The sequence below is a fragment of the Pundamilia nyererei genome, unplaced genomic scaffold (genome assembly GCF_000239375.1).
Source record: "Pundamilia nyererei isolate P.nyererei 1_Seehausen unplaced genomic scaffold, PunNye1.0 scaffold00265, whole genome shotgun sequence".
Taxonomy (NCBI): domain Eukaryota; kingdom Metazoa; phylum Chordata; class Actinopteri; order Cichliformes; family Cichlidae; genus Pundamilia; species Pundamilia nyererei.
In genome coordinates, this window is record NW_005187666.1 from 665,156 (window position 1) to 677,437 (window position 12,282).

General features: G+C 39.7%; 1 protein-coding gene across 1 annotated transcript in view; it reads right to left on the reverse strand.

Moving 5' to 3' along the window:
• Positions 1 to 12,282, reverse strand: part of LOC102198766 (protein sidekick-1-like) — a 173,933-nt gene that overhangs the window by 83,795 nt on the left and 77,856 nt on the right. Inside the window, exons 4-6 of the mRNA XM_005750208.2 lie at positions 11,040 to 11,142; positions 7,779 to 7,954; positions 3,593 to 3,676 (exon numbers count right to left, since the gene is read on the reverse strand). Coding sequence (XP_005750265.1) covers positions 3,593 to 3,676; positions 7,779 to 7,954; positions 11,040 to 11,142 — 363 coding nt within the window. The remainder of the gene's footprint in view (positions 1 to 3,592; positions 3,677 to 7,778; positions 7,955 to 11,039; positions 11,143 to 12,282) is intronic.

Consider the following 12,282-nt stretch of genomic DNA (forward strand, 5'->3'; position numbering starts at 1 on the left):
GAGCGAGCGATGAATTCCACACCGTTTCTCACTCTGTTGGTGTCAAGCTTTCACAGACACGCGTGACGTATTTTTCACCCCCTGCTCGTCTCACTCACTCTGTCACCGTGCGCTCTTTTCTCCTTCCCTCATCTCTCCTCTTAGCCTCCATCCCTCTCTCCATAGCCTGAGGCCCCTGCTATTTAATTACACTGCCACTGTATCAGATTACTGAGGAGGAACATAAACTCACTCAGTGTGTGTGTATGTGTGTGTGAGAGAGAGAGAGAGAGGGAGCGAGAGAGAGAAAGGGGAGGGTGTTGCAGTTTTTAGAGCTGTATCTAGCCCGGCTCATATAAGTGTTTTCATGTAATCCATTTAAAGACAAGAGTCATGAACAAGTGCAATTTTCAGGCTCGGTGTCAGCATACCAGCGTGCGCTCACAATGCCAAAAGTAAAGTGTCATTGTTCATGAAGCCTTCAAACTAAGGCACACACATATCCAATGATGCCAAACCCCTGCTAGCAGAGTCACCTTGACACAACTGCAACAGCAAACAGCAGGACAAGAGCTGCAAATCTCAACATTTGACTTGTAAAGTTGACATAGAAGAAATGAATGGGATGGCACAGTGCTCCCCCTGTGGCTGCATTGGTTCTCACCGCGTGGTCTGGTGGCCTCCCACAGTCTGGAGACTTACACGTTACAGTAACTGGTGATAGTAAAGTGAATGTGTGTGGATGGTTATCTGCAGTGTTGCATGTAATGCATTCCCGAGCAACGCAGTGCTTTTTATAGTTCAATGTAATGTGCGAGACAGTTTTAGTGAAGTTACATTTTTCAGTAGTGCAGTGTCGTAACAAGTTACTGTACTACACTCACTAATTTTATACAGTTACAACCATGCTGTTGCTTATATTCTTCAGTTACTGGCAAGAGAGGTGCATGGAAAGAAAAAAAATAACAAACATGCCTTTTTCTTACTCCACTTGTGCTACAATCGACTGACTTTGGTTCATGTGCAGGGAGGAGGAAAATGGTAAAGCAGAGTACAACATGTGAGGAGTGGAGATATGGACATTGCTTTTATCTTTAATCCATGAAAGGACAAGAACACAATGGTAAAGTGCAACCTGCACCCAGGAGTGGTAACACAACTTCAGCTCTTTGGAAACATCTGCACAGACAGCATGCTAACACAAAGCTAGTGAAGAACCGAGAGTGATGTTAATGCTGAGTGTCTGGCAGCCCAGCAGCCAGAACCTGAACTTCAACAGGTAAAAAACACAATGATGAGCAGTCAAGCTGGCAGCTTTGTAGCCTTGATGTCTATTCACACCTGTTTCTACAGTACAATTACTGTGGTGATCACTTTGAAGTCTCTCCGAGCTGGTTTTTCAAATTTGCATTGTGTTGCCAGTTTTCTGCTCATACATAAACACTAAAAGAACACATTGTTTTTTATAAGATAAGAGGTACAAGGTCCTAAACCCTAAGGTTATTATTGTTAATTGAGTAACAGTGCATTTCACATGTAATGGAGCAACGCAAAAGTAATATAATGAGTAGTCTAACAAATTACTTTCTCCAGCAAATAATTAAGTAACATACTGCATTACTTTAACAAAAGGAAAGAAGAACATCGAATAATTACTTTATTCAGTAACAATCCCAACACTGGTTATGTGCCTGTGGTTGCTTAAATAGCAAAAAGCAATTATTAGTCTGTAAACAGAATTAAAAACAGTCCAAAATGTGAAGTAACACAAAGTGCAAACTAACAATAATCAAAAACACCAAACGCTAGCATTATAGTAAAATCTAAAAGAAACCCCAAAGACACTGAATAGAAATATAACGTACTAAAAGAAAACTCCACAACAACACATGACATAGAACAATCACATCCTCTCTCTCGCTTAGTGTCCGTCACCCAAAGTTAAAGAAGCAGTTAAGCTGAGACACTAAGTGCTAAACATGTTTTGCTCAGTCTCATTTTGAGTCTTTTTTCAGAGAAAACGATGTTAGTGCAAATTAATACATTAATAATAATATAATATCTAATTTTGACATTTAAACGTCACATTTAGGAAAACCTGTAATACTGACATAACATGTGGACAAAAGTATTGGGTCACACCTCTTAATCTTAGAATTCAGGTATTTTTAGTCTCGTTGCCACAGGTGTATGAAATCAAGCACTCAGCCATGCACTCCATTTACAATCAGTTATGAAAGAATTGGTCGTTCTAAAAAACTTTGAGCATGTGATGGCTGCCACTGGTTAAACAAGTCAGTTAGGGAAATTTCCTTCCTCCTAGATTCTCCAACTCTAAGCAGTATTATTGCAATGTGGAGGCGCTCAGGAGCCACAGCAATTCAGCCATGGCGGGGTCACCGAGTGCTGAGGTGGGTAAAGGCTCCAACACTCTGCTGACTCAATCACTGCAATGCCCCAAACTTCCTCTGACATTAACATCAGCACAAAAACTGTGTGCTGGGAGCTTCATGCATTTCCATGGCCGAGCAGCCATACAGTGTGCACCGAACAGTTCCTCCTGTCTATATCCTGAAGCTTTTTCTGAGGTATTTGTTCTTAGTCTTTATTTATTCATAGCTTTATTTATACGACAGTTTATTCCTACAAATATAGTGGAATTTGACAATTATTAGCTGTCTGGTGGGAGTATTTTCTGGTTTATGAAGTCATAAAAAGAGATTTTTAAAATCCCTTTGGTAAAAAACTCTTTGACTCTCATATATCAACAAAATGAAACAACAACTTGGTTTATCCAGTGTTCAGATTTGAGGTCTGGAAAATTATGCAAATACACACATATTTAGAGACATAATGCATTATTAGCATATCCAAACATAACATTTCAGAAAGTAACACAACTATTGAGCTGGGGAAGTTTGATGGAACCAAGTTAAACATTAGTGAGTTAAAGAATAATTAAAACTCCGACGTGTGAGTATGCATCAGCTCTACGACTCATGTGGTGGCACGCACAAGCAGCCTGTGAGACTCAGCACACTTTAAGTGGCTGCTGGATCATTGAATGCATGTGGAATAGCCTCCCCTGACACTTTTCAGGAATTTAGAAACTTTATGAAAATAATTTTCATTGTTTGTTTTATTTCATTTTCACACAGCAGTAAAGGGGCAGGGGAGGTTTGATGAAGTGTGAATCTAGACAATGACTGAGACAATACTGAGTGTTGACTAACAAGACTGAGACTAACGCTATTATCGTTTTAAGGAGAGTGCCTAATGGAAGTGTTACATGTTCCATGTAATAATCTGAGTCACCCCAGTGAGAATGCTGGTCTTCATCTTCTCATTTCACACTTCAGTTTAAAATTCCACTATTTATTTCCTGTCTGTTTCTACTGCGCGTCGTTGTATTTTATCGACAAAGCAAGCTTTCCCTCGCAGACAGCTGGACGTCAGCTTCAAAGAAACAAAGTGACACCTAGCTTTTTGACCCAACTTCCATCATGGTTATTATAAACAGGTATAAAAATTACCCCCCCCCCACCAAAAATAAGGCTTATGACAAACTTAGATTCTACAACTTTATACATACAACTATTTATCTCATGCGTACCTGCAGCCAGGCATGGGATCTCCGCATTCCTGTCGAGCTCTCCAAAGATCTTACTTTTTGGCTGAGCGGTCAGAGAGGGCGGTTCTGCAAAGAAAAAAAAATTGTAATGACACCAAGTCATTAAACAGCTACTAACAAGCTCTCAATTTAGGCAAATAAATAAATAAAAGGCTGACAATGAAAATGTAACAGACAAATTTACAGTTTGCCCACTCCAAGTATTTATTCCTTAATAGAGGAGACTTGTAATGGAGCACCGCAGAATAAAAATGGTTCCCCTCTTGGCACTGAGTAACTTAAGTGCCAGTGGAAGGCAGGATTTTGTGTCTATATGCTCTGTGAAATGGCTTCCATACACAGCCACAAAAAAACACATTCGGGGAAGGTCCCAAGGGGCACAATCCTCCTCTTTTTTTCTTAAACAGCTCCATTTTGCTGCCAATGACTGCTCCATCCAAACATCTTCACCAGCACTGCTCTAAGTGCTGACAGCAGTGGTGAGAATAAACAAAAACCTTGAATGTAAATATATGCTTGCATATATATAATATTCTAATACATTTTACTTGCTATAAAAGAAGTTACCTACTGCTGCACAGACTCCATTTCTCATTTTTAAGCACTTGTTAATATTTACAAAGAGATGACAGCTGAGTCTGTGAGTCCACACAATGGTAGCAATTGTTCACCAGAGAATGACTGAGGAAAATGAAATGTCCAGTGTATGACTTAAATAATAAATGTGTATTTTGGCTTTTGCAACAATATACCTCTTATTGAAAAAGGAGAATTTTAATAAAAGTTTCATTTGTGTGCTTTTCCCCCCAATAGGTTTAAGGTAATAACATGCAAACAATAAGGGTTTTAAAACTCTGCTGTCCCTCTAAGACTATTGAAAATCCCCTTTTTATCCCACAATATTTTCTTTTCTTTGCATCGTATTTCCGTGGACTGCATTTTCACTTATTGCCATCACTACCATGCAGGAGTTCTGTAAACGTCAGGACTTTCCATCACGTGACACAAGTCCGTTTTTGTTTTTTACTTGATCTTTCAGTTGGCGCATGGTTACGTTTAGTCACCAGAACTACTTTTCTTATAAAAGATCACAGATCATGTTAAAGACCTTTTCACAACATTCACCATATTTTAGAACCCATGCGTCATCCTATTTTCTTTGTTACCACACTCCTAAAAAGAGAACACTTGATTTCACTGCATCTAATTCGGATGTTGCAGAGCCTTTATTGAGAGCACGCTGCATAAAAGCGCGCTGCTGAATGGAAGCTGGCGAGTTAAAATGCAGTCCCAACCTGGAGTACATGTGTGGCTGAAAGTGAGACCACCCTCACATCTAAACAGCAGACTGAAGAGAAAACACAAAGTTCTTTTTAGTTCTTCCAGGCAACTTTTAAACCCACATATGTGCATCACCTATCTTTACTATGTACTGTGCAGTTTTGCCTGATTTTTGACAAAAGAAAGAGGAAAGCGTGCAGTGAAGAGCGAACGGGAAAACAAGAGATGAATAACAGCCATATGGTGTGACGCTGATAACATAGCTGCATTATTCTCCTTCAGTCAGGTGAGTGCAAGAACCTAGATGCCAAAACACAACAAAACACATTTAAGAGTGTTTGGGTGGCTGGTTTTAGGGATTTGAGCTTTTGTGGATTCCCTGATGTCTGCCTGCAAAACAAAGACAGAAAACAACAGCAGATATATTGTTTTTTGCACCGCAAGTCGTTTGTACAGTATACAACACAAGGATGCAGTATCATACATATTCCGATTAGAGGATCGGGGCAGAAAAGAAATGAAATTGAATAATGAATGCCTTTGAGGCTGTCTCTTTCTTTCAAATAGACACATACACTATTCTGTTTAGGAATCCCTTTTATTGCATCAAGGTCTGTTGAGCCCATAGCAGAAAAAGAGGATCAGTACCAATGTATTCGTCAGTCACTTCTTTTCTGATACATATGAATGCATGCAGGCGTTTTCCCTGCCAGGCAGGCCTTAATGGTCCTGCCGGCCTAATGAGGAAAGATAACTAAGAAAAAGGAGTTTTTGGGGGGAAGACAAAGAAAAAGGATTATGAGGGGGCACAGAACGAGAATAAGTAGGGTATAAATATTCAGGCAGGTCTTCTGAATATTCTGTGGGCGTAGGTAGTCGGTGCTCTCTGCTTAGGTGCTCTTTCGCACAGACAATCACAGCAGAGTAAAAAGATGCTAAGAAACTAGAGGAGAGAAGTTTCGGCTCATCAATCACATGCTCCCTGCTCGCGTGTATGTTGTTTTCTATTACACGCACACACGCAGAAGACAGGAGTGGCTTGCTACAAGAGTGCTCTTGTTTGAGTGCTTTCAGCGTCCTCTTATTGATTCGTGACTCCAGGGAGAGGGGCTAATTGAGCTGCCGGGCAAACAGGCATATGTGGCCACGGTGCCATTTTGTGAATGTGTGTAAGCATGAAGTGCACACATGCATGTTTTTGTGAGAACACATGGGTGAGTTTGTGTGTACATGAATCCAACAGCTGTTTGTGACTACAATGGACAATTTAATGGTGAATGTGGACAACAGATTCAGCTCGAGCAGTGCTGTAGCTGACAGTCACTGCCTCGGGTGCTCACAGTCCAGCTTCCAGGAGTGAAGTAAGAATAAATGGAGGAATAAACAGTGCCCAGAGCAACAAATGTACTAGGGAAGACAAGAGCGAGGCTAAAGCAGAAATTAATCACATGTTGAGGGCATTAGTGGACCTACCCAGGACAATCATGGATAATTTTGTTAGGCAGTGTGTGTACTTGTATTACTCATGTTATGAGGACATAAATGTCTTTACACAATAACACTGTGGGGACTCGCCTCCCTTTTTGGGGCAAAAGTCCCCTAAACATAGAGTTAGGCCTAAATATTCAGTTATTTAAGTTGTACTTTCGATATAATAAATAAGAGCTTAAGGTTCAATCTTCAGTTCAAGGGGCTGAACAAAAACATTGCGTTAACTGCGGAGAAACTACAGCAATTTTCATAAACAATCCCAGAGTTTCAGGCGCTCAAATGAACTAGACAAATTAACACATTCATAAATAAAATGAACATTTTCGACACTTTGTGGAGAATCTTTCACAGACAATGACTGTCTGGCGTGTGGAACTCATGGATATCAGCGAACAATGGGCAACCTTTGTGAGGATTATCCTGGCCTCTGCTGCATCCCTCTCTTCAGTGTTGTTTGTTCTCCCTGCCATTAGTCTTTTATCAGCAAAGTGAAATGCAGCTCAAGTGAGCTGAAATCAGTGCAAAATAATTTGCTTCCTGACCTAAAAACAAATAACGCTGGTTTGCTTTTACAGTATGCTGTGCCTCACTTTTCAAAGCACCGTCTAATACATATGAATGTAATCTCTACACAGTTCATCAGACTTCTAACATGTCTCAGTGACACTGGGAACATGCGTTCGTGTGCATCACACAGATAATTTCACATGCTTCAAATTACAAAGTGGAAATTATTCTTCACCGTGGAAAGGATTCTGTGATCATCCACCACAGGCATCGTCTGTGGATGTCCGGTCATTTTACTTCAACAGTGTGTTTTTTGCTTCTAGGAATATACCGGACTGTTTGTGAAAATTTGGAAAGTCCTGCTGTTTCTGCTCTTTTGGATGGGTTTATTTTCTTTTTATGAATGGCCTGTCTCACTTACATTTAGAATTCATTATGGGTTCACAGAAAAAGCTTCCAAATGCAATGCAAAATCTCCTTACTAATATGACAAAATAATGCATTTCCATGAAGCATCTTTTGAGTCTAATTACACTTAAGCCCCTGAAAATAGGGGACTGTGTATACAATTGTCATTATCCCTCAACAGTTAATGCAGTATTTCAGTTCAATCCTTGGAATTAAAGCTGAGTTTTCACACTAAATCAAATTTGTCAAATTCATCGACTGCAACCTGACTATGTCATTTACAAACAGCTTTAAAAAATGTCAAACATATATGGAACTAATGGTAAATAACACAATCAACTCAACCCAACTTGTTTTTCGATTTAGGATAAGTGACGAGGATATGAATGTAAGTCAGTGTAATGTCATTTGAAGTGAAATGATGGAAATCTGAATGCGAGTGTGTCTGTGGGTGACTAAGTGACTGCTTTTTTCTTCTTACCCATTACAGTGAGGTGCGCTTTTGTCTCCACGGGTTTGGCAGTGCTGTTGCTAAACGACGCTTCACAAACATATAAGCCTGTGTCAGAAGAGGTGGGGGCAGGAATAATGAGCCGTTGCCCACTGGAAAGCCGACGCCCATCACGCTTCCACGACACCAGAAGGCGGTCCACTGGTCTAAGAGGAGAAGAGAAAGGAGGAGAGGAGAGGAGAGGAGAAAAAGAATGAGCAGAACTGGGTGGCAGAAGGCAATTACAACATATTAAATCCATCAGTTTATTTGTCAATGAGGCAGGAAATGAATGATGACAGTCTATATCAGAGCAGTCAGCTCTACTCAGCATGAAGGAGCTTCAGTCAGTTACTCTAAATGTTGGGAAAGGAAATGGGTTTTCGTGTAAAATGAAATTTTGTTTTGGATAAACAACACGGAAAAAAAAACATTCTTTTGTGCATGTGCATTTATGCAAGACAGCAATGTAGCAGCATATTCTCAAGTCATAATAGTGCAGCTCATTTTTTCCCTTTTTCCAACAATATATTTCTTATCTTGTGCAGTGAACATGGACCCGATTTAGCATGACAACAGCTACTAATGTAATCAGCATCTGGAACTGTTCTTAAAATGCATTTTGCGAAGGACCGCTCAAAAGCTCAGGTAGGAGACAGGAAGCTATGAATTTCAACCAAAATGTAGTGATGCAAATATAAACACAAATACTCATTAACAAAATCAGATGAAAAACCATAGCTGCATTTGAACAACAAGATAGATGATGTTAGTGTCCAGTTTCTTCACTGTAACATTCACAATTAGTACATTTTACAAGTAGTACAGCAGGAATCATGACACAAACAACAGGAGCAGAAATTAAAGAGACAACAACGACAACAAAACGATTCATAAGCAAAGCTGGGTGTAAAATACATCTGCAGAATACTTTATATTAGAGATCATTAGCATTACAATGTTAGTATTAATGTTTATTGGATTTTTCCAACATTTCTTTGCCTTTTTTATTCTACTAGCAGTCATACTGTTGGTGGCAGTAGATGACACTAACAAAGAACTTTATTAACAAGTCACAAAGTGAATGAAAAGAAGGCCAGTAAGTCAACCATGTTTGCATTCAATGCCTGGATGAATTTGAGACACAGTCTGAAGAGGTTAACGAACCAGAGGTTAACCAGAAGAACTTGTAGTATAGAGCAGCGGTCCCCAACCTTTTTTGCGCCACGGACCGGTTCATGCCCGACAATATTTTCACGGACCGGCCTTTAAGGTGTCGCGGATAAATACAACAAACTAAAACTAGTACTGGTACTGAAAAAAAGAAGATTTATTCATAACACACGTGAAAAGACCCAGGAAAACCGAGTTAACGATCAAAACGATAACAAAATAACGCTGAAAACCGATAAAAACCCTGAAAACCATACATTTCACACCTGAGCCTCAACTCTCGCGGCCCGGTACCAAACGACTCACGGACCGGTACCGGACTGAGGCCCGGGGGTTGGGGACCGCTGGTATAGAGAACAAATGTAGTGCTCGACCGACACATTTCGGCTCACAGCCTTCATCAGGGTCATCACGCATAATGGCTGCATCTGTTCAGACAACTTTTTTCTCCAAGCACCTTGGAAGTAAGTGAAGTTGTGCCAAAAACCTTTACTTGGTTTGAATTTGAGGTACACAAATCGCTTCTGCCATATGCAGCGATAGACTGTTTTGGACAGAAATCCACTCATTTGGTCGATGACATGGTCATATAAAACTCGTAGCAAAGTTTTTCTGGTGGAATCTGTTATTTTAGATGCCGTCCAAGTGTAAATAAAACACAACGAGCACTTTTTGTCAATCACATTCCAAATGTGAAGTGAAGACAAACCTGAATTTAAAGGCACCTAACCAGCAGATATGGAAAACATTTGAATATTTGCCGACTCAGTGGTTTCTGTCCCTTATAAAGAGTGAAAAGCAGATTTTAAAACTCTTCCTATTAGGTCTGCTGGGACTGGGCTTCCAATCAGCTTCTAATCATTTCAGCACTTTAGCAGGACAGCGCTATAACTCACTGATGATTAATGGAGGTGGATAGCCAATGCTTTTAGAATTTAGCACTACTTTAGATTTCATTGCTCAAACTCCTATTTCTCCCAGATATTGTATAGTATAGTTTCTCTCTTTCAGTTGTTTCCTGGGTACAAGTCTATCTCTCTGGTGTGAGAATTTCAGTGGGTACATCTCTGATAGCAGAAATAGTCACTAGGCTTTCTCTACGTTTTCAGAGCAGGCAATAAAACAAAACGAAGAAAACAAAAACCTCAAAACACACTTATTAGTGTTGAATTAAATATCACTTTTCTAATAGCTTATTAGACTGAGATGGTTCCTCTGCTGTTTTGTAAAAGCTACTGTAGCTACATTCCAGGTATCCATTATGTGTAATAGTCACTTGATTTTTTTATACCTTGAGTGCTACCCAGTGGTCAAGTGCCGGTCAAGTGCAGCAGAAAAACATTTAAAGGGGCTCTCACAAAACAGAGCAGCCAGCCTAGGTCAGACTTAATAACAAAATCTGACAAAACCCTTGTACAAACAGAACAAAAGTAGGGAAAAAATATCACCTGTTGAGTCCAGAAAACTCATCATTCTGACTGGCTGTGCTCTTATCTGGTCATTATAGCCTCAGTGGCACTTTTCTTTTTTTCCTATTAATGTTGGACTCATAGGAAAACCTGCTTCTGAGTGAATATAACAGAAGATTATAATATAAGCATAAAAATACATTCTCATCACATATTCCAGGAGGAAAATATGACTACCTAGATTCACTTAATAATTCTTTAAGCAATTTAAACTAACTGAATTGATGCTTTGCACTTAAAGAACTGACATAAATGATGTATTCCATGCCTATGAGTTCAGTGTTTGTATTGTAATACCTACTCTGAACTTCTTAAATACTGTCCCTGACAAATATTACCCATAATACAATACAATTAAAAAAAAGAAACTAATCAAAACTAAACTAAAATAATGGCTAGGATAATCAGTCGTTCAGGTAATTATTGTAAGCTGTGTGAGCTGGGTGACCCAATGTGAGTAATTTAAGTGAGAGGGGAACATTTGCTGAGCTACAAGTTTCCGAGGTGTCCTCTAAGTGACCTGGAAGAAAACAGTTTAGCAAAAGAAACCGTTCACCCTCTGCAGGCATGTTTGTATGTGCACGTCTGTATGCATGTATAAGGAGTTTACCTAGCATTAGCAATGCACTCCAGTATTGCTTCATTTCCAGCCACCACTGTTGTGTCTTTTGGGCCAATCACGATAGCTGGAACCACTGGTTCTGACTCGGGATCTGCAACAGAAAGAGAAAAAAAAACGAGAGGCGGGTTAGCTCATAAACCGTAGACAGCAGCATGATCTCAAACACAGATCTCAATGGTCTTCCACATACGCACACCGCTACACTCTGACACTGTCCACTCAGTGTCGTACTATACCCTACTTTGTGTAGCAAACATGACTACACAAAGCTAGTCATCACAGTTTCCACAGTTTTAGTTCACATGATTGTGAAAACTAAGCACAGCCCACGATTCAGTAGTTTGCAGAACCACCAAGTAATAACTTTGTGTATGAGATTGTCAGCCTCTCACGTTACTCTGGAGGAATTTTCTGTGCCTGGCATCATTGTCCTGTTTGACGCAATTTTGTCTAAATTCAATGCAGTTTCGTTTACATTCTGTTAAAAAGCATAGTTTACACTGGCTGAATCAATACAGAGAAAGCACAGATGCTGCATCGTCTGGATGAGCAGAAAGAGTGACTGCATCATACCCACTGCGCAACATCTCCAACTGGACAGTGTCTGCTCATAATGAAGACAGTAACAGAGATTGAATGAATGGCAATGAAATTTGAGGTGTGAGAATATAGATGTGACTGAGAAAAGACTAAAAGTTCTGATAATACTTTCTTTCGGTTTCTAAACAACTGTGTCCTCTTATCTCAAACATATTTTCAGTCATACACACACAGTGTAACCCGCTCTTATAAACAACAGCATTCTTTCTGTCTGAACCACACTATCCAGTATATAATGATGTATTGGAGATAGCATGGCAATGTGTCTGAGTTACAATTATACTTCTCAGAAAAAAGAAGTACACTAGTGTGAGTATATGAAGAATGATTTATTGCCCAAATGGTATGTGGGAGACTGTGGTGTACGTGCAAGATTATGATTTTGTGTGTGTGCGAGAAAGTATGATTTATGGCCTGAATGGCCTCTCATAAAAAGAGAATGCCTTAGAATTGTTATCAGTTTGAAAAGTATAACATTTGTTCAGAATACAGCAAAAAAACCAGACAAACAGAAAAACTTATGTCAGTGTTTTAAAGATTTTGTGAAGTCTATACGTTACTGTTATGGCTCTGTAAGAGTGTGTGTGTGTGTGTGTGTGTGTGTGTGTGTGTGTGTGTGTGTGTGTGTGTG